At 32.4% G+C, this 20,899-nt stretch overlaps 2 protein-coding genes across 2 annotated transcripts; both read right to left on the bottom strand.

Moving 5' to 3' along the window:
- Positions 1-385: 385 nt before the first annotated feature.
- Positions 386-12,884, bottom strand: LOC127716088 (perivitellin-2 67 kDa subunit-like). The gene is made up of 5 exons (XM_052222173.1): positions 12,606-12,884; positions 6,179-6,759; positions 3,717-3,876; positions 1,887-2,667; positions 386-455 (listed from the first exon to the last, which is right to left on the bottom strand). The coding sequence occupies exons 1-4, from the start codon at positions 12,828-12,830 to the stop codon at positions 1,903-1,905; spliced, it is 1,731 nt and encodes a 576-aa protein (XP_052078133.1). The 5' UTR covers positions 12,831-12,884; the 3' UTR covers positions 386-455; positions 1,887-1,902.
- A 6,691-nt stretch (positions 12,885-19,575) lies between these two features.
- LOC127715911 (perivitellin-2 67 kDa subunit-like) lies at positions 19,576-20,626 on the bottom strand. Its single transcript, XM_052222025.1, has 2 exons — positions 20,601-20,626; positions 19,576-20,390 (listed from the first exon to the last, which is right to left on the bottom strand). Exons 1-2 carry the CDS (start codon positions 20,624-20,626, stop codon positions 19,739-19,741), a joined length of 678 nt encoding a protein of 225 aa, XP_052077985.1. The 3' UTR covers positions 19,576-19,738.
- Between the last annotated feature and the right edge of the window lie 273 nt (positions 20,627-20,899).

Here is a 20,899-nt window from a genome sequence, read left to right as displayed (position 1 = left end):
GACCAACAAATGCAGAATACTACACTCTCTGATTAAGAAGCATTATATTAAACATGACATTTTGATGGAAAATTAATGCATGTCAGAAAAAATCAAAAGGGCGACCTCTCAGAGCACTAGCACAGTCTTACTGCCGTACTGTATAAATCACGGTTACTATACATGTGTCTATACCCTGACCACAAATGGGACAAAAGACAACAGGAAAGAAAGCAAACATGTTTTGGAACTATAACCCGGATCTAATATAGTCAAATCATAAGTTTTAGGTTTGTACTTTTAAAAGTTTGGTTTCATCATTCTTTCGTGTTTATTTCTTTGTTTCGATCATACCCTTTTACGTTCATTTCCGTTTTATTACTATTACTATTTTGACAAGAAACTGTTGAAGGTACAAGTATAATTTATTGTAGAAACACATGCATATTTAAGATATTTCGTCTGGTAGTATATATGTTACAGTGAATTTGTAAAATCAGGGATTTTGTAAAATCCCTGAAATTTCAGGGTTTTTGTATAATCACTGAACTGTTTAGTGATTTTATAAAATCCCTGATTTTGACTAGGGATTGTACAAAATCACTGAAATAATTACGATCTTTTTTACAGATTCCCTGATTGAATTCAGTGAATTTGTAAAATAAATAATTCTTTTTGATTAAACAATTCTTTAAAAAAAAAGTCTACAGCAGTTACACTAAACAAGTTTGAGGTTAATTTAGTACTATATACTTAATACTTAGTGAACAATTTTCACAAAACAACTGACATACTGTAGAAAAATGACTCGGGCACATATGTCTTTAAATCAAGAGCAAACTTATACCCAAAAATTACTTCAAATAATTGAGGGAAAAATTAAAATGTAAAATATTGAACCAAGAAAAATATGAAGAAATTTTAAAACCTTTTGCTAAAAATCCACAGAAAGAAGACAAAACAAGCTCTTTATTATTACCTTGTTCGAAACTAAGTTAAAGTTTATTATATAGTGCTTCTGTAATTACTTAAAAGTATAAACCAAGTATGTCAAATTTTATAATCAAATACAAAGACAAACATTGGAGTCATTGCCGTAATGAGAGGAGAAAAACACATGGAAAAAGTAAGAAATTGATTTGTCACAGTGATCCAGTGGCAGATATTACATGCATATCGGGACGAGAGTATCTTTTTGTGACATGAAAATTAATATATAAAAAGCAAATAAGTGTTGTATTATTAATTTTCAGCCTATAAAAGACATATATATCCACAAAATATTAATAGTAAAACAAATAGACAACATATAAGTATAGGTAAAAATACTTTGTTTTGTACTTGCATTTCTTACTTTGGTCATATCTCAGATACGGCCTTATACATGTGTTCATTCATAGAGTGATAAAAGATTAAATAAGTTTTTATACTTTCTTCACTCTTTAGATTCAAATCAAATTACAAGTAAACATTTGTTTGATGTAGGTATACAGTTTTTCAATGTAGAGATGTGAAAAAAAACTTTAAAAAATGCCGGGCATTCATCAGATAACGATATCAAATCTTAAGCAAAAATAAGTAAAATTGTAGTCCTACATTTAACAGCTCATATATTTTTATTATTCATAGTCACTGTAAAATAGTTTTAACTAGTATTATTTATTAAAATTCAAAATCAAAATCATTGTTTATTTGTATTATGAAAAACACATTCCTAATATCAAGTTCAAACTTGCAATCAGGGATTTTACAAAATCCCTGGCAATATTTTCAGTGATTTTACAAAATCACTGACATTTTCAGGGATTTTACAAAATCACTGAAACTGTTAGTGGTTTTACAAAATCACTAATTATTCTAGGGATTTTTCAAAATCACTGATTTTACAAATTCACTGTAACATATATATATATTGGACAGAAATTAAGACACAACGTTGATGCTCCATCTCATTCGGCATCCTCCTCCACGCCTATCTGTATCATCACGGTAAGCTCTTGTGTATGAGTTTGCTCTCGCACACAAGAGCCTTGGAGCACCTCCTCCACACTGTCCACCATCACCGTCTGGATACCACTGATAGCAAAGCTCAGCATTCTGAATCCACAAAGGAGCACTCGTTGGGACAGATAACTTCCACTGCATTTGACAACCTCCACCTCTTCTATCTGTGTCATCTCTATAGTAACCAGTGTAAGAATTTACATTGGCACAGAGAAGTCTTGAAGCACCACCTCCGCACTGCCCACCATCACCATCGGGCCACCATTTATAACAAATCTTAACATTTCTAAACCAATCGTCGTAGCCATTCGACATAATACCCCACCTCATTCGACATCCACCTCCACGTCTGTCGGTATCATCCCTGTAGTAACCTGTCCATTGGTTGACATTTGCACAAAGTTGACGTGCAGCTCCTCCCCCACATTGACCCCCGTCACCATCAGGATACCAGTTATAGCAAAGTCTGGTATTACGGAACCAGTCTGGAACAACTGTTGCAGTCTCTATGGTATTTGCAAGTGTCGCAACTGCATTGTGGTCTGGTAAGCTTTGTTGTAATAGCGCATTTACTTGGTTCTTGTAGTTATTCAGAGCACTTCTATGTTGGTCCCATTTTCCACTTGTGTAATACCATGCAATAATTCTGAGTAGTTCTTCCATGTATGCTTTATCCATATAAACCTATTAAGAAAAATATTACCACATCAATGTCCTTAACAGGACCAGAGTGAAAATTTGTTAAAGATGCATTAGCTACGATTTATAGACAATAAAACAAATTATAAAATAAAATGAATAAAAGCGGAATTCTTAAGGGAACGACCATTTAATTTGAAAAGGGGGGAGAGGGCTATGGTTTTTTCTAAAAAAAATTATGCTGATCCCCATTTTGTAATTACGATATTCGTTTTAGTATGTTTTTGTATTAAGAAATTTGACATATTTTGGACCTCCTCTCTTTCCTCAACCATAACCCTTTAAATTAAACAGGTACCGGTAGTATAAAATATGTAATAGTTATCCCACGAGGACGCGGTGTGTCAATGTAAGATCATCCCGATGGCCGGAGGCCAGAGGGTGATCTTACGCTGACACACCAAGTCCGAATTGGATAACTATTTTACATCCCAGCTGTTCTAGATTAGATAAAAAAACATTTACGCTTCATAAAATCTAGTTTAGAACGCCACACAATCCTTATAATATACTTCATATATCATTATATACCCTTATGAGCCCCGGACACAATGTTTGTTAAATATGTTAACAGTGAGTTTGTATCCCGTTGTCCTGGTGTAGGGGTTTATATCGTGGGTTTATATGCTAAAGGTCTTGAGTTCGAATCCCAGCATTTTTTTTTATACATAAATTTTGATAGTTAGTCTTTTCCGTATAAATATGTCTAAGTTTTATTGTGGATTTGACATTCCCGCCAAAACGTTACAGAACAAAGGAAAGCATGTAAAACAAAGAAACTCAAGCTAGGGTGATCTGGTAGGGGTGATCCGGCTCAGTCCTGGTAGAATAAAGGAGCTGGGATGTAATGTCAAGGACACATGCCTCGTATAAGTAAAATTTCGATGGCAAATGTTGAATGTATTTAAAGGATCATGGTTGAGGAAAGGGAGGGGGGTCCAATTAATCTCTATTGAAGTGAGATGACACAAGACAAAAAGCAATGAACAAGAATTGCTACCCAACTACAAATATGCTAGGACTCTTACAAGTACCTGTATGGCTCTTTTCATTGACTGTCGTTTGCTACTGTCAGCAATCATTCCAGATATTTCCGTCAAACTCCCGCCAAATAACCAAGGATTTCCTGCTACAGTAGGTTGCCATGCTGATATTCCGTTAGTTACTATTAAATTGGTACTGCCTCCATAGTATCTACAATTATAATGAGGGTGTGTATAGACAATTGACATCATATTATTGTTATCCATATATGTTGCATTTTAGTGTTCAGTTTTAGTTTGTAACCTGGATTGGTTTTTTCTCAATCGATTTATGAATTTCGAATAGCGGTATACTACTGTTGCCTTTATTTATGACATTTTCGCGCTCAGTCAGTCAATCATTATTTAAAATATAATTACACCTTTTATGGTCACCAAAAAAGGTGTAATTAATTGGTCATTTTTTAAATGTAATGAAAGTTAAAGGCCAAATGGATACGGTAAGTTGTATAGGGAATCTTGCCAAGAAGTCTGGTCCGTATGCATAAAGCTACTTAAGGTAAGATTTGTTCCGAACGGACGAATTTTTCTACATGTCCTATGATAAATTAGTACTACTATTGGATATCTTATCTTAAGGTGGTACCTAACACTACAGGGAGATAACTCTGTAAAAATCAGCTAAACGTTTTAATTAAGTTGTATTGTTAAGGAAATATTAAGCTTCTCAATGATCAAAATTAGTGTTTGTCAAACTGCTATATAACCAATGAAATTTTTCTGATAAAGTGGTTGGTTCAAATTTTTTGAAATTTTTATATTTTTGTCAAAGGGTCAAAGTAAAATTTTGTCAAAATTTTATCAAAATTAAACGAGCCAAATTAATATTACTCAAGGTGTTGGGTACCACCTTAAGTGGTTTTATGCATATCAGCCTTTCGTAACAAGAGAGGATCGGAATGTAATGTTGTTTTCGTATCAAGACAGGATCGGAATGTAATGTTTTTTTTTCATTACAAGAGAGACAGAAGTTGAAGTACTGCGATGAAATAAAGCGGTGATACAGATAACAAACTCTTAATTAAAAAGGTCGTTGGGTTGATCTCTAATAGACGTATACTCAACACATGACTACCATGATATTAATAATGATACAAGACAGACAAGTCAGGCATGGTATTCCCACGCCCTTTCAACTATAATTGCAAAAGAATGAAGACAATATGATTTTCCAAAATGAAAAGACCCTAATGGTGATTGTCTAGTATGCATAGACTGAGTCTCATAACATTTAGAGTAATAAGTATTTTTTTAATCATTGTAAAATAATTATAACCATGTAAAAATTAGAAGAAGTGGTATGATTGCCGATGAGACAAATCGATCTCCATCAGAGACCAACTGACGTTGAAGGTAAGCAACTGTAAGCCAACGGGCCTCTCCTACAATGAGGAAAAGCCATACAGCATTTCAAGCTATAAAAGACCCAAAAATTACCAATGTGAAACAATTCAAGCTAGAAAACTAACGGCCTGACTTATGAACAAAACAGTAAACGAATAACAAATATGACATACAGCAACTGCTGAATTACAGGCTCCTGATCACTTTGGACAGGCAAATACAGAATGTGGCGGGTCAAACATGTTAGCGGGCGCTTCAACCCTCCCTTAACTTTGGAAAGTGGTGTAACAGCACAAGATAAGAACAAACTATAAAAATCAGTTGAACATGTTGAAAAGGGTTTAACTCATCCAATCGATAAAAAAAGCAAAAACAACTACTAGTAACGATAAACAGCTGCGCCACAAGCCCGTCGCCTTTTCTAAGAATAAAGTTCCATTACTCCTCAATTTCATATCAGAAATGTATAAAAGAAAAGACCAAAGGAAGATTATTCTAATTGATATCAACCAGTCAACAAAGTTTCATGAAAACATTTTTGGGAGTTATTGTCCGATAACTGGAAAATCCCCCTTTTTTATGAATAAGATCCAATTACTATGAAACCTAAAATCTAAAATTTATAAAAATTGAAAGGGAGCTTACGTTAATAGATATAAACAATTCATTAAAGTTTCATAAAAATTGATTAAAGCGTTTTTGAGTTATTTTCCGACATGTTGTCGATGGACGGACGGACGGACAACGGTATACCAATAAACGTCCCGTTAAAGGGCGTATAACAACACAAAAGACACAAAGTATAGATCTTAGATTACTGACAGTTACTGAAAGCTAGTTCAAAACCAATAAATACTTATTTAAAAAATCAAGTTGTATCTAAGACTAAAATATGTACTGTTCTAACCTGTGTTCAGCAGGTAATATAAATTCACAAAGATGTGTAAGATGTACTGCAAAAACAATAATACAAATCGCAAGGTTCTGAAAATAAATTAATTTTTGTATTTACATTATGTACCATTGGTTTTGTTATGTTTCGTTTGTAGGTCATTAAAAATAACTTGCACGTACGTTACTAAAAAAATAAACAATGGCAAGTTGATTACCTTACACTTTTCCTCGTAGCTCTTGTGAACGCCTCATCTACCGTTTGTCTACCAGACGAACCTCCGCCGCCAAGTTTTATAATGTTAAAGAATGTAGCACTAGCTTGTGCTTCAACTTGACTGTCAGTTTTGCTATGATAGTAGCTTTCGTCCGTAGCAAGAATCAATCTGAGAAGACCTCCGAATTTACCCTGGTTGAAGTAATGTGTTCCAAATGTATGAATAAATCTCATATATTGCGAAGTTGAGGTGTCATTAAAAGTTTTTGGGAGGAAGCGCTCGATGTACATTTTTGCAACTCTACCAAATTCTAGTGCCCAATCAGGCATCATATTAATCTTGTACCCAGATGTATATGACGTCACTTCCTCTATGTACTTGGACGAGTTTGTTATGTAATCTTGAACTTTCTTGTATGATCCACTCGCAGAAAAAATGCCTTCTCCATAACCAACATCAACCTTTCTGCCCATAGATTTTTTAACAGCGTGGCTAGTTTTATGGATTTCGATATTTGAAGAAAGCCACCCTGTTGGAATGTTCACTACACTCCATACTTGGTCTGGGATATTATACTGAACCTGAATTTAAAAAAAAAATATTCCAAATGAAAAATATCATTACAAATTATATATAACGGAAAAAGAAAATAACGATACAACTGTATATGATAACCAATCTACAAAACTGAAGTAAGAAATATAACCATTAAAAATGGTTTCTAAACGTCTTATAATAGAATAGAATTCATAACAGCGTGGATGCAAACACCGGGTATTTAAACGTGATCGTGTTTGTAACACAGATATCACGCAATTACAGTCTGCCAGAGGCCTCTCAGATGTACATTGTTACTTTCTATACACATTTCCATTCATAAAATAAAAGTTTTTGCATAAAAGTTTATAGGAATTTGGTTAAATATGATTTATATAATTACACCAAAACTTTTTTTGGAAAGAATGAGTATATTCAGAGGTGATATAATAAAATAATCGAGATCATGTTTTCTTAAGAGAGATACGAAAAATCTGTTCGTACGAGTTGAACATGTAAGAGCAACCTACGATCAATTTTCATCCCGGAATGATTGTTTTTCTGTAATTAATACCCCGGACCTTCATACAAATCATTTTAGTCCTCTGGACTAGATAATTGTTTGCACGCATCAAATTTGAAGTCACATTGAGGACTCCAACGATCAGATTTTCTTGAACATTTATCATGCTAACAAAATTAAAATATCAAAAAGCAAAATAGTCAAAAGATAAAAAAAGAGATAATACCAACATCTAAAGAACAGAATAGTTAAAAAAAAAACCATCAATAATAGAGCAAAGAATACAAATTTAAAAAACTACCAACATACAGACCCTCATAAATTTATAACAGAAAGATAAATGCGTGGTAATTTTAAGAACAATCAATGCGATTCTTCTCATATTTTTTAAACCAAGAAGTACTGAAATTTCACATATCACCAACAGTTATGGGAAACAAATTTAGAATTTTGTATTTCAGCTCAACTAAGAATTTTAAATGGAAGAACTTTAGAAGATTCAAAAGGAAAAGTTACATTTTTAAATCAAAATGGAATTTCTATTTATGATTATTTTATCTGCAGTTCTGGGTTCCTGTCCAGTATCAAGAATTTTACAGTTGATAATTTACAACCAACAGTATCACACCATTGTCCAATAACAGTATATATTTTATCCCAAATAGATAAGCAACAACATGAACACATAAAAGCACCTTTAAAGAGCATATAATGGACTAATGAATGCTAAAGTATATTTAATTCAAATCTATCAAAAAATGATTTCCAATCAATTAATTCTGAATTGGATAGTCTATCAGAAATTCCAGTTCAGAATAATTTGGTGTCTGGTATGGAACAGAAAATTGATACAACAGTGTTAAATAAGTCATCTTTGTTAATTAATGTTTTAAAGGAAAAAATGTCAGGTATAGAAAACCATATACCAGCAAAATATTTAACATTTAAATTACACTGTGGTCAGATTGTTAAGGGATACTATACTGCGTTGTGGTAAAAACAGCTAGATATACATAAAGATGGTAAACTACAAACTTAATATGTAACATTTAAGTGTAGTTTTGGTTTTGAAAATTATTTTTCAATAATGCGACTTTTTGAGCGTCAAACTTTAAATAAAAAGGAAACTCAAGAAGAACGACTACAAAGAGTAAATATAGAAAAGTAAAGAAACCCTACTATGACAATGAATGTGAGGTCCACTTCAGAGCTTTAAAACATCAAACCAGAAAACTTTGTAAAGAACCCTGGAATAAACCACTAAGATTAGAAGTAATGTAAAAAAAAAGTATTAAATAAATTAATAAGGAAAAAATATAGACAATTTAGAAACAGAATGCTGACTAAGCTCTTAGAATCAAATAATACTACAGATGATTTTTGGAAAACTATTAAAACTTAAAAAAAAGAAAGAAATCAATGACCCTAGTTCGAATATACAAGCTAAAGAATGGTTTGAACACTTCTCATTTTGATGTGAATTCATGTATTGGTAAAGATGTTTTAAGTATATGTAAGAGAATGATAATCCCTTTCTTCATGAATAAGTACGAGCGTTAGCGAGTACTTATCATGAAGTAAGGGATTATCATTATCTTACAAACTTAGAATATTGTAAAGTGCTCAAGGCTCAAATGATCTATTCAAGAATTAGTTTCATTGTCAGTGCAATGTTTATAATTGATGCATGACTTCCTTTTTCGACATGTCATTTATGGATAAGTTTTAGTGATGTGAGGACTTTCTTATCATTTGGAAATATTTTAAAAAAAAATGCGTTATAGATATTAGGTGACACAACAGTAGAAAGAAAAGGTAGGAATTGTATGTTTCCTGATTGTGAGTATGAATGTAAATCATGTAATATTTTAGTGAGGAATTATCCTTTTTTATTTACAGTTTAAATCAATTAATACATTTGAGTTACAACTAAATTTTATTTCACAGCCAATAAGATTTAGGTTATTTTTTATCTGAAAGATTTTTTTTCTTTTTTTTGCATTGCTTTGGTATTGTTTAATTTTATAGTAATTTGAAGTTATTAATATTTTCATAATAAAATTCACGGTACCAATTTTACTGCACCAGTAAACATCAACTTATTTTGAGATTTTTGTTTGTTTCACAATTTAACTTTTAGTCAGTTTCAATCACTGTGTGATAAATCCTTTCAATCTGATAAATGTGCTTCGGGGCAATTGTAACTCATTTATAGAAACTCTTTCTTTTGAACTGTAAATAGACCCAACTAATAGATAATCCCTTACTAAGAACATGATTTACATTCATTCTTCACAATTAAGAGGCATCCAATTCTACAATTTCATTGGTCGAGAGTACTTTGCTATATTCTAAATTACTATAACAAAGATTTAAATGTTAGGATTACAAAGAAGGAAGTGCTGCTTGCCATGAAATATTTGAAAAACAAGAAATCAAGTAGATCTGATGGTATAACAAATGAAATGTTGAAAATCTCTTGTATGATGAATGTTGAAATGTATGTAAAACTATTTAACGTAATATTACATTTTTCAGGAATATATCCTTCTGAGTGGAGAGAAAATTTTATTAAACCCATATTTAAATGGGGATGTTTTAATAACCCTTTAAACTACAGAGGTATAGCCCTTTCTAGTTGTTTAGGAAAATTTTTCTCTAGAGTTCTATATAATCGTTTAGAAAAATATTTAGAATCAAATAAGATTATTTGCCAGGAACAGATAGGATTCAAAAAAGGCTGTAGAACTAAAGACCATATTTTAACATTAAAAACTATTATTGATAAAGCTTTTAAATCTTCAAAAAAAATATATGGCTGCTTCATTGACTTTAAAAAAGCTTTTGACACTATGAACAGAGAAGCCCTTCTCTACAAACTTTTTACATATAACATATAGGGTCCTTTTTGTGAAATCTTAATAGATATGTATAAAGAAGTTCTATTTGCAGTTAAAGTTCCTGGTGGTATTACTGAATTGTTCCCATCTATAGTTGGGGTAAAACAAGGGTGTATTTTAAGACCTTCTTTATTTACTCTTTATATAAATGACTTAACCTCCCATTTTGATAATACATGTGATCCTGTTACTTTACACGATATAAATTTAGCCTGTCTTTTATATGCGGATGATTTAGTATTAATATCTGAATCCGCAAATGGATTGCAAAATTGTTTAAAACAAGTTAAATGGATACTGTAAGAAATGGAACTTAACAGTCAATGTTGACAAGACATAGGCAATGGTATTTTAAATTAATAAAAGTGGGAAAAAAATTGTAAAGGATAAGTTGACTTTTAATAATAAATTAGTTGAACATTGCACAGAATACAAATACTTAGGAATACTATTTAAGCCATCAGGAGTTTTTAATTATGCAGTAAATCTCCTGAGTAGAAAAGCCTTAAAGGCATTGTTTTGTATAAAGAAAATGCTTTATTCTGATAAAACAGACATTTTTTCTCATATGAAACTTTTTGATTCATGTGTTAGTCCAATTGTACTTTATTGTAGTGAAATATAGTCTCTTAATATTGTAAAGAACAACAAAACACTTGAGTCACAATATTTATCAATGGAATCAGTAAAACTTCAAATAAAACTTGCAAAGAGTCTACTTGGAGTTAACTCTAAGGCTGTATTAGCGGAATTAGGAATGTTCCCTATTAGAATTCAAGCTCTTATGTCTTCTCTAGGATTCTAGCTGCATATTTTAAACTCAAAAGAGTCTTTACTTTATAAAGTTTATAAAGTTTACCAGCAATTACCTGATGGATTTGTTTCAAAAATTAAAATTTTACTCTCCAAATTAAATGTTTCTCATGTTTGGGAACATCAATGTACTTTTTCTAAAAGACGATTACTCCCAGCTTTAGCAAAGAAGCTTCAGGAAAGTTACAATACATTTTGGAAAAATAGCCTTTTTAATGATGACAATTCAATGAATGGAAATAAACTAAGAACTTATAGAACATTTACAGTAAAGTATAAACTTGAAAAATATCTTTTATTAAATCTAGATAAAAATATTATTAAAAACTATGCTAAAAAAGGAAAAAGTAACAGCACGCTAGGTATTGAACGTGGTAGGTATAATAAAACAGCTTTAGAAAATAGATTTTGCCCCCTATGTAATATAGAGGTGGAAGATGAATTCCATTTTGCAATAATGTGTACACAACTCAATTACTCTAGAATGAAAATGTTTAATGAAATTTATGATATTGTTCCTAGTTTTACTACAATGAGTTATGGGGAAAATCTAATTTGATTTTCTCTTGTAAAGAATATGATATTTTGATAATTATTGTTAATGGCATTAATGAGATGTATAATTACAGAAACAATGTTAGCAATTGTGTATGAACTGTTGATTTTACATGTATATCTTGTTTTCTTTACTATAATCTAAAATATGAATGGATAAAATAGTGAAGCAGCATTTCTTCTAAATATAATAATCTTAAGCTAATGTAAAGGGGAGGTATGTCGTCTAACATTTTAATATTTTTTGTGAATGTTACATATTTGTATTCATTTTTGTTTATTGTTTATTTGTGTTTGTATTTAGTATCAATCCGATTGTTTGGATTTTATACTAATAAAATATCTTATCTTATCTCATATTTTATATTAACAATTCTTTGATGAAATTAAATTTCGAGTATTATTAATATTGTGCGACTTTCCTCTTGTAGCATTAATAAATAAAGACCTGCGCCATGAGCGCATGATACACTTGTCGACAACTGGACAGTCTTCGACAATTTTTCAACTAATAAAGTTCTTTAACTCCGCAATGCCATATCATTATCTATAAAAAAAACACAAACACAAAAGGGAGCTTATTTCAATAGACATAAACAAGTCACCAAAGTTACATGATAACTGTTAAAAGCGTTTTTGAGTTATTGTTCGAAATACTGGAAAATCCCCCTTTAAAAAAAAATAAAGTCCCAATACTCCAAAACGTAAAATCAGAAATTTTTGAAAATCTAAAAAGAACTTATATCAATACATTTAAACAATTCACCAAAGTTTCAGGAAAATTATTCAAAGCATTTTTGAGTTATATTAAAAAAACTGGATAATCCCCCATTTTTATGTATAAAATCCCATAACACGGAAACGTAAAATATAAAATTTATAAAAAACTTAAAGGAGCTTACGTTAATAGATATAAACAATTCACCAAAGTTTCATGATTTTTTTTTTAGTTATTGTCCAACATGTTGACGACGATCCGACGGAAGGACGGACGGACGGACGGACAACAGTATCCACATAAACGTAGTCATCCGACACAAATTATTTGAAAAATAATGAATCTCTAACATAGATTTAAATTCGTAATGTTTATACTTACATTATTAATAGTTCTTGTCGTTTCTACGTCACAAGTGAAATCAAAAACAGGATTCTTAAACCCATCATTGGCCCCCAAATCTAACGGTAACAGGTCGAGTTTTGTTATGTCCACTCCATCTCGCAGCCGACTTAAAAATGGTGGAATATTTCCACAATTTTTAGCTAACAAAATATTTGGTAGAATAGAAGCAAAGATAAGAAAACTACGGCTACGAATCTCCATCGTCTAAAACGAAGAAGATGGGTTTAAAAGTTCATGTGTAAAAGTTGAAATTTGTTTTTATATCCGGATGTTAAAGGAAGTGAAATTGAACTTAAACAATTGAGTCAGAAATACAATACACCAATTGGACAGCTATCAATTATAAGTACACACCTTTTCACAAGGAAGTGTTTATCATTTCTTTAAAGTTTGAAAATTTGAAGTAGTTACTTTCTAAAAATAAGTTCCCACGCTTAGGAAAAGTATTCTACCTACTGTTATTAACTTGAAATCGTTCACAGTTTTACACACTAAATGTGACAAACGACAACACATCTTAATTAACCTTGTCTAAAATTCATATAAGGAGTTTAACGGAATATAAAATCCGATTCCGTTATATTCAGCTTCATAGGTGTTAAAATTACTATAAATTATAAAAGTGATTATTAAAACTAAAAACTGAAAAAGACATATAATTTAGTTGCTAGAAACTGAATTTTCTTTTTCAGAGTACCAATTTACATGTAAGAAATATATAGATTACACAGGGGATATGTGTTTGAATGACAAGAATGTCATGTTATACAAGAAATAATCAATTCATTGAAGAAACAGCGCGTATTTCTGTTTGTCGTTTTGCGTTCCTTGAATAGGATTTCGACAGTGAACACCTCACACTTTGCAGCGAGACCAAAACGACCTCTAGCGTCGACCTGTGTTGTTACGGTGGGTCTCAACATGAAGTTTTGGGTACAGACGCACAGCTGTGATTTCAAAAACATTCCTATTCATATATCAAATCAAAGTTTTGTGAATATCATGACCCATACATATATTTCATCGCGAAATCATAACCCATTCATTATTTCTCAGTTATCAGATTTTCAATTTTTGACATCTTACTTTGGTTGAAAACGACAAAACGGCGCATTTATACAAAAATCTAATCGAAAGATAAAAATTACTGACCCAATGACATTTCGCCTTGGTGAAACTGCAACCCATTGATATATTTGAAGTATCAAAAAAGAGACCCATTCCAGCGGAACGTCGTTGATACTTTCAAACAGGAAGATATCCCCCTCCCTTGTGCGTTGTATTCTTTGATATTCTTTGATAACTACTGGAACATACTTTGAGAACACGAGGATCAAGGTAGGATAAATCTTACATGCATTTGAATAATGAGATGTGGATTGATAACCGATGAGACAACAATCCACCAAAGAAATTAAATCAAATACTTTGAAAAAAGTAAGTCTTTAAGGATTGTCTTTCTGTGTGTCGTGTCCTTGTTGACCCATTTTCTGAATTGTTACTCTATTTTATAATTAAAGAAGTGGCTAAGAGTTGGTGAAAATTTACACTAGGCTCATTTTCAAAAGTTCTTCGACTTCACTAAAATAAACAACATCGCAACTTCATGTGTGTACATTTAGACTGTAAACACATAAAGTCGTATATCTGAAATAATAACTAAATACTACACGCGTAAAGATGGCTTTAGAATTTAAGTTTTTTTTTTGTTTTTAAACTTTTACAAATTATGAGCATTTATGAAAAGAAATGCAATACGATGAACACTGTTAACAGATGAAAAATATACCTCGAGCTCTGGAAAACAACTGAAATATTCCTAACTCGGTACAGCCATTTTCCGAAGAAAATGATGGGTTAAACCTGGTTTTATAGCTAGCTAAACCTCCCACATGTTAATACATGTTAATACATAACAGTTGTTTATATTTCCGTTATATTGACAAAATTGGGTAAGCAACCCGAACTGACATAATAGATTAATGTGACAATAATTGGGATTCTACGGAAGCCGATAAGGGCCATTCAAAAAAAAAGACGTCAACAAAAACAGTTTTTGTAGTTGATATTAAATTTGACAAAGACTCAAACAAAAAAGTTTTGTAGATGATAGTACATACAGTATATAGTAAATTGTCTCGATTAAGTACAAATTAAGTAAAATATTATGCAAGGATAAACAGAATGAAATTAGCACAGTAAAAACCTCTTGTGTCCGAATCACACCTCTGGATCCACCTGCATCAGGAACGCCTAAAACCAAAAACCAGATAGCTGGATGCATAACAAACCGAGTCACGTCAAGAGTCATACGACCAAAAGGAACATAAAAGCACGACAAATAAATGAAAGCTGTAAAGGTAATAAAATGAAACAACTTCAGCACCCAGAATCTATAACTCGAGACAATCTTGTATTATTTGTGAAGTAGATACTGAATATTTATCTATTATGTCTTGGTACTTTTCAATGAACCTTTTAAGAAAAAGGTCGAGACGCTCTCTAGCATGAACCTGGCTCATTCCAATCTTTTGCTCTGATACCAAAGACGTTCTACAAAAGTCTGAGTAGCAGCTGCACGCTCTTTAATATCGTATGAAATGTATAATCCATACGAAGTGAAGTTTGTATATTACTGCTCAGGTGAGGAATATCTATATTTTGAAAATTAAAACCGTCTCGTTTGTCATATAGATTCTGGTATGAGATAACTGCTGTAGTCAAATTCGAGTCTAAAAATGAGGCAGAGGAAGCTGTATATGTTGTTTCTTTAATATCTAGTTCATAATGATATCTTAATGGGACCCAATCAGAAAAGTTTTGAATGTTAATAGAAAACAAATCATCAGTATACCTGGATATGCAATTAAATGATCTAGCTTCTTTAATCTTCTTGTCTTTTACAAGTGTATGAAGGTTCTCCGACTCATATGAAAATAAGAAAAGGTCGACCAGGAGAGGTGCACGCACAGTTGGTTCCCATAGGAATGCCGACAACCTGCAGGAAAGGTCTACCTCCAAATTCAACAAATATGTTGTCAATGAGAAACTCCAGCATACTGATCACTTGTTTTTCGGTGTAGCATCTTTTATTTTCGGGCCGAATTATATCCAATAACAATGAATTTATAGCGTATGGTATCATTTTTATGGAGGAAAGTATTGTGGATTATTTCTTTAAGACGAGGTTTTTAATTTTTCAATGATATGGTGGTGTAATGGTGGAAAAATCGAAAAAAATGACCGAGATATAATATTTTCCAGAAGTTCTTTTGAGTTTTTATGAATCCACATATGGTTAATGCCACTATAAGAGTAAACAGTTAAGGAATGCCTTGTCATGTACTGATACAAGTAAGTCTATTTTGATTATAGAATGATGTCTTTCGATTAAACAAATACAAATACTTTCAAAATTTTCAACTTTGTATTTTGTCTTCAACAGCAATGTATAATGCGGAAAAACACATTTTGATTTTATGGATATCTATAAGTTATTTTAATGAAAAGTTTTTATTCAGTCTTACACGTGTTTTTAGGCTACTTTTGATTATTCTTTCCCTCGGTTTCTGAATAGTTTAAGGATTCTGAATCCATGATTGAAACGTGAAATAATTTTTGTCATGAACGTTGCACGAAAAATAAAAACTTTGATTAAACCTTTTGTGACTGAGTCACTGTCCTCTTGTATATACAAACTCTCTGTTTTACTTAATATTCCGGATTAAGTATACACATTTATGATATAAATGGTGTACGGCTTTTAAAAAAGTATATAACGATCTTCTTAACTTTTTTTAAATGCAAATAAAGGAACAACATCATAGGCCTTTCTGCTTTATCGAAAACCAAAATTCAATCATTTTTTTTTACTTGACGATCCCTGTCTTGTGTTTGAAATTTATTTGAAAAGTACCGAGCACGCAAAATAAGCATTTGAAATTCACGATGCACGTAAAATTAAATAAGCAGAACACGTTGAACGAGGCACCTGTCTTGCACGACTGAACGTCAATTAAAAAAGTAAAAACACGTTGAACGTGAAATAAAAAACGGCGATCGCGTTGCACGAAAATAACCCTTTACCACCCTCTTATATATCTCAAGTAAATGGTTTTTTTTTCATGTAACGTGACGTCATACATATTAGGGGTTTGATAAAGCCTCTGCAACGCAGTTGACTGGTGTCAATGACGAGACGTCGTACAGATTAAGGGTGTGATAAAGCGTTTGCAACCGTGACTGATATCAATATCATCACGGATGGCTGATACAGCACGATTGCCATTGATCGTATTACACATACAATTTACATTTATTTACTACAAAGTATATAATAAATATATTCTCATATACTTAGAGTAAATAAGTTATAATTTTTACAGTATGATAATAGCATTAAATACTATTAAATTCCATATTTTTCGAATTGGTGCTAAGCGGGCTGATATGAAAAATTTATCACATGCTTCCAGCTATTATCACATGCCTTTCCGTAACGTTATCGCATGGCATTCCGGCGTTACTCGGCAAATTCCGGAAAATACATCTCAATGGTACGTTATTAGTGAAAAACATAACAAAGTAGGGTACAAAACAATTATTAGGAAACAGGAAAATATACTATGTAAAATGCAAAAAAAAAAAAAAAAAACAAATGATACAATAAATGCATTTTTTCAAAGTTTCCAGCATAATTTAGAAAGTTACTTTACAAATGTTGACCTTTCCAAACAGTGTTCATTATGTTTTGTTGAATTTTTTTTTATCGTCAATATAAAAATATATTATACTGTGGTTTTTCCCCTCTGTTGAGGCATATGGTAGAAAGATTTCATATCGGATGTATTACATTTGGCGTCCGACGTCCGTAAACTTTTCATTTTTTGAACTTCTACTTGAGAACCACTTAAAAGGATTAATATATAAAACTTTTATTTTTCTCTATTGTTGAAGCATATGATAAAAATATCATAACATGTCATTTTTCATATCAGATGGATTATCAGCCCTCGGTCAAAATCAGCCCTCGAGCCTTCGGCTCTTGGGCTGATAATACATCTGATATGAAAAATGCCATGTAATAATCTGATAATATACCACACAACAGGCGCTGCCTACAAAGAGAGGCGAAAGATATCAAAGGGACATTCAAACTCAAAGTCGAAAATAAACTGACAACGCCATGGCAAAAAAAAAAGACCAACAGACAAACATCAGTACACAAAACACAACATAGAAAACTAAAGACTGAGCAACACGAACCCCCACCAAAAACTGTGTGATACAAAAATGCTCAGTATAGCATAATAGAAAAAAACAAAGGATATGAGTATCCATCCATGACACAAAATCAGTACATATTTATTTAGAAATACGAACACGTAAAAAAATTATTTCATAAACAAAATATTAAGGAGGATAAATAAACTCTAAAATTTGAAATATACAAAAGACCCTTGCTAAACTGAATTCGTCAAAATCCATATGAAAATGATACCGAATTCGAATGTCTTAAAATCAATATCGTGACCTTAATATTACGCAACCAGACATAGAAGTGCTTTACAGTAAATTTTTCCAGTTGATAACATTCAAATTCTACATAACAACTGTATAAGGATACGAATAAAAGGAGATATGGGGGATAAATCAATGAGGCAACAACCAAACGACACAGACAAACCAAACGACATTGATTTCATATTTATATCAGTTGATACGATATTCCATGGCTTGCTTTTCCTATCGTGATTGCTTTGATGGTTACTGGTTACACGAAATCTACCGAACCGTGAGTTCATGATTATAAAGTTATCGTTTCGAACGCCACCATGCTATTGGTTTGTCCTTACGGAATATATCAGTCTGATTAAAATCATACCTCTCACTTGCTATCGTTTATTTATCATATCAGAAAACGGAAGCGCTGAGCGGTTTGATATTTAATCAGGCTGGAAACATATATGTTCAACTTGTCATAGCCATAATATTGTCGTCTTTTCCATGCTTTCAGTGACATAAACAAATATGACTTGATATACGATTTTTGCTTACCATGATCAACACGAAGGATGTCACCGGTCGATCATAAACTGGTTGATCTTTCGGAGTACCTGAGTTCACATTTTTTTTGGCGGAGTTCGTATTGCTCAATATTTATTTTTCTGTATAGGTTTTTTTTCTTTGTGACATATCATTGTCTGTCTATCTAAATATAAAAATAGGGAGATGTGGTATGATTTCCAATGAGACAACTATCCACCAGAGTTCAAATGAAGTGGTATAGTAAGCAATCATATGCCACTGTATGGCCTCCAACAATGAGAATACCCCATACGGCTAGAAAAGACACCGGCATGAAAAATGTGAAACAAATCAAACGAGAAAATTAACGGCCTAATTTATAACAAAACAATTTACGAAAAACAAATATGACAGACATGAACCAACAACAACTACTGTACTACAGGATCCTGACTTGGGACAGACACATAAAGAATGTGGCGGGGTTAAACATCCCCCACAACCAGGGGCAGTGGTACAACAGCACAATATCACGACGCCAGAAATCAAATACAGGATCCTAACATGGGACAGACATATATAAAATGTGGCGGGGTGAAATATGCTTAACCATTCCCTAACCTGCGACAGTGGTGTAACAGCACAACCTAAGAACAAACTGTAAAAATCAGTTGCAATCGTCTGTTTTTGTATACTTAGGCTACACTATGACAGGTGTGTCATTAGTTTGTTACAGTAGGCCCTTCCAAAAATGCCTCTTGCATGCGTAACCTAAATCCGGATTTATCAAAGATAATACTAAAAACCTATACAATGTCCAAACAAAAACGACACATAACTCACTTTAACGAAGATAGATGAAAGAAATTTGATATTAATTCTAAATGCATTTACACATTTCACAATAAAGATTTCGGGGTTATTTTCTCTCTTTCGTGGTGTGCATTTATTGAGACGAAGCTATTATAAGCAATAATATGGTGTCAGTCAATCATTTCATTTATTGTTTTTAAAATGAGCAATCAAATTTAGGATTGATTAAAAGCACTAATATTTAGTATTAAATAACAAAAAGTGTCTTTTTAGGTGACCTTAATGCCCCATCTCATCTGACATCCACCTCTACGATCGTCGGTATCATCTAGGTAGACTGTTGTATACGAGTTTGCACTGGCGCATAATTTCCTCTGTACACCTCCGCCACACTGTCCAATGTCATTATCTGGGTACCATTCGAAACAGATTTCAGCATTTTGCATCCAAAGAGGTGCACTTGACGGAACAGAAAGCATCCATTGCATCTTACAACCATGAGCCCTGTCATCTGAATCATCCATATAATATCTAGTGTAGCTATTGATACTTCCACATAAGGTGTTTGGAATATGGACTCCACACTGGTCTCTATCACCACCAGCGGACCATTTATAACATATCTTTACGTTTCTAAACCAGTCGTCGTAACCGCTAGAAAAAAGACCCCATCTCATAAAGCATCCACCCTTTCGATCATCTGTATCGTCTTGGTAATACTTTGTCATTTGATTAACCTCTGCACACAAATGGCGTGCAGCTTTCCCGCCGCATTGGCCTCCATCTCTTCCCGCGTACCATTCGTAGCACAGTTTAGTTCTACGAAACCAGTCAGGAACTATCGTCGCATGTTCAATAGTATTGCCAAGTATATCGTTATTTTGTTGTGGTCTGGTAAATTTTGATGCAAAAGAACATGTGCTTGATTTTTATAGTTGTTTAGAATACTTCGGTTCCGGTCCCATTTTCTGGTCGAATATAACTTTGAAATGACACGAAGCAATTCTCTAAGGTAAGCCTTGTCTGTGTAAACCTTCGAATAAATAAATAAAGATGATCGTTAATAATACGTATTTTTTTCTATGTTTTGGCTTAAAAGACTTTTTTTAAATCCAAAGAATCCTTTGTTACCCTAAGCATAGTTCAGATGACGTCATGTATTCTGCTAGCAATTATTGATATATAACTACCCCAAATGTTAATGATTCGTTATGAACACTGTGTCTAAACTACCCCTGCAAAAATTGTTTGGTGACGGACCATCAACAGACCGAGAAAAGATAGGATTTGTGTTTATTTATTTGTTGTTTTCATGATATCGAAGAATATACATACACATATAACTATTTTCGATTGTGAGATGTAATATTTTCTACAATCGTTCTAGATTAATGGAGAAATTAGTAAAAAGGCACATCAAAATGGTGAAT

The sequence above is a fragment of the Mytilus californianus genome, unplaced genomic scaffold, assembly GCF_021869535.1.
Source record: "Mytilus californianus isolate M0D057914Y unplaced genomic scaffold, xbMytCali1.0.p SCAF_9, whole genome shotgun sequence".
Lineage (NCBI taxonomy): Eukaryota > Metazoa > Mollusca > Bivalvia > Mytilida > Mytilidae > Mytilus > Mytilus californianus.
Note: the sequence above shows the minus strand (reverse complement) of the source record. Positions and strands in the feature narration are given on the sequence as shown.

Coding starts and splice junctions, on each gene's coding strand:
- LOC127715911 (XM_052222025.1), bottom strand. CDS start 20,626: ATGACGTCATCTGAACTATGCTTAGG. Junction 20,391..20,600: donor TCATCTGAACTATGCTTAGG/GTAACAAAGGAT, acceptor ATAAAAATCAAG/CACATGTTCTTTTGCATCAA.
- LOC127716088 (XM_052222173.1), bottom strand. CDS start 12,830: ATGGAGATTCGTAGCCGTAGTTTTCTTATCTTTGCTTCTATTCTACCA. Junction 6,760..12,605: donor CGACAAGAACTATTAATAAT/GTAAGTATAAAC, acceptor TTTTAAATTCAG/GTTCAGTATAATATCCCAGA. Junction 2,668..3,716: donor CAATGAAAAGAGCCATACAG/GTACTTGTAAGA, acceptor TTTTCTTAATAG/GTTTATATGGATAAAGCATA.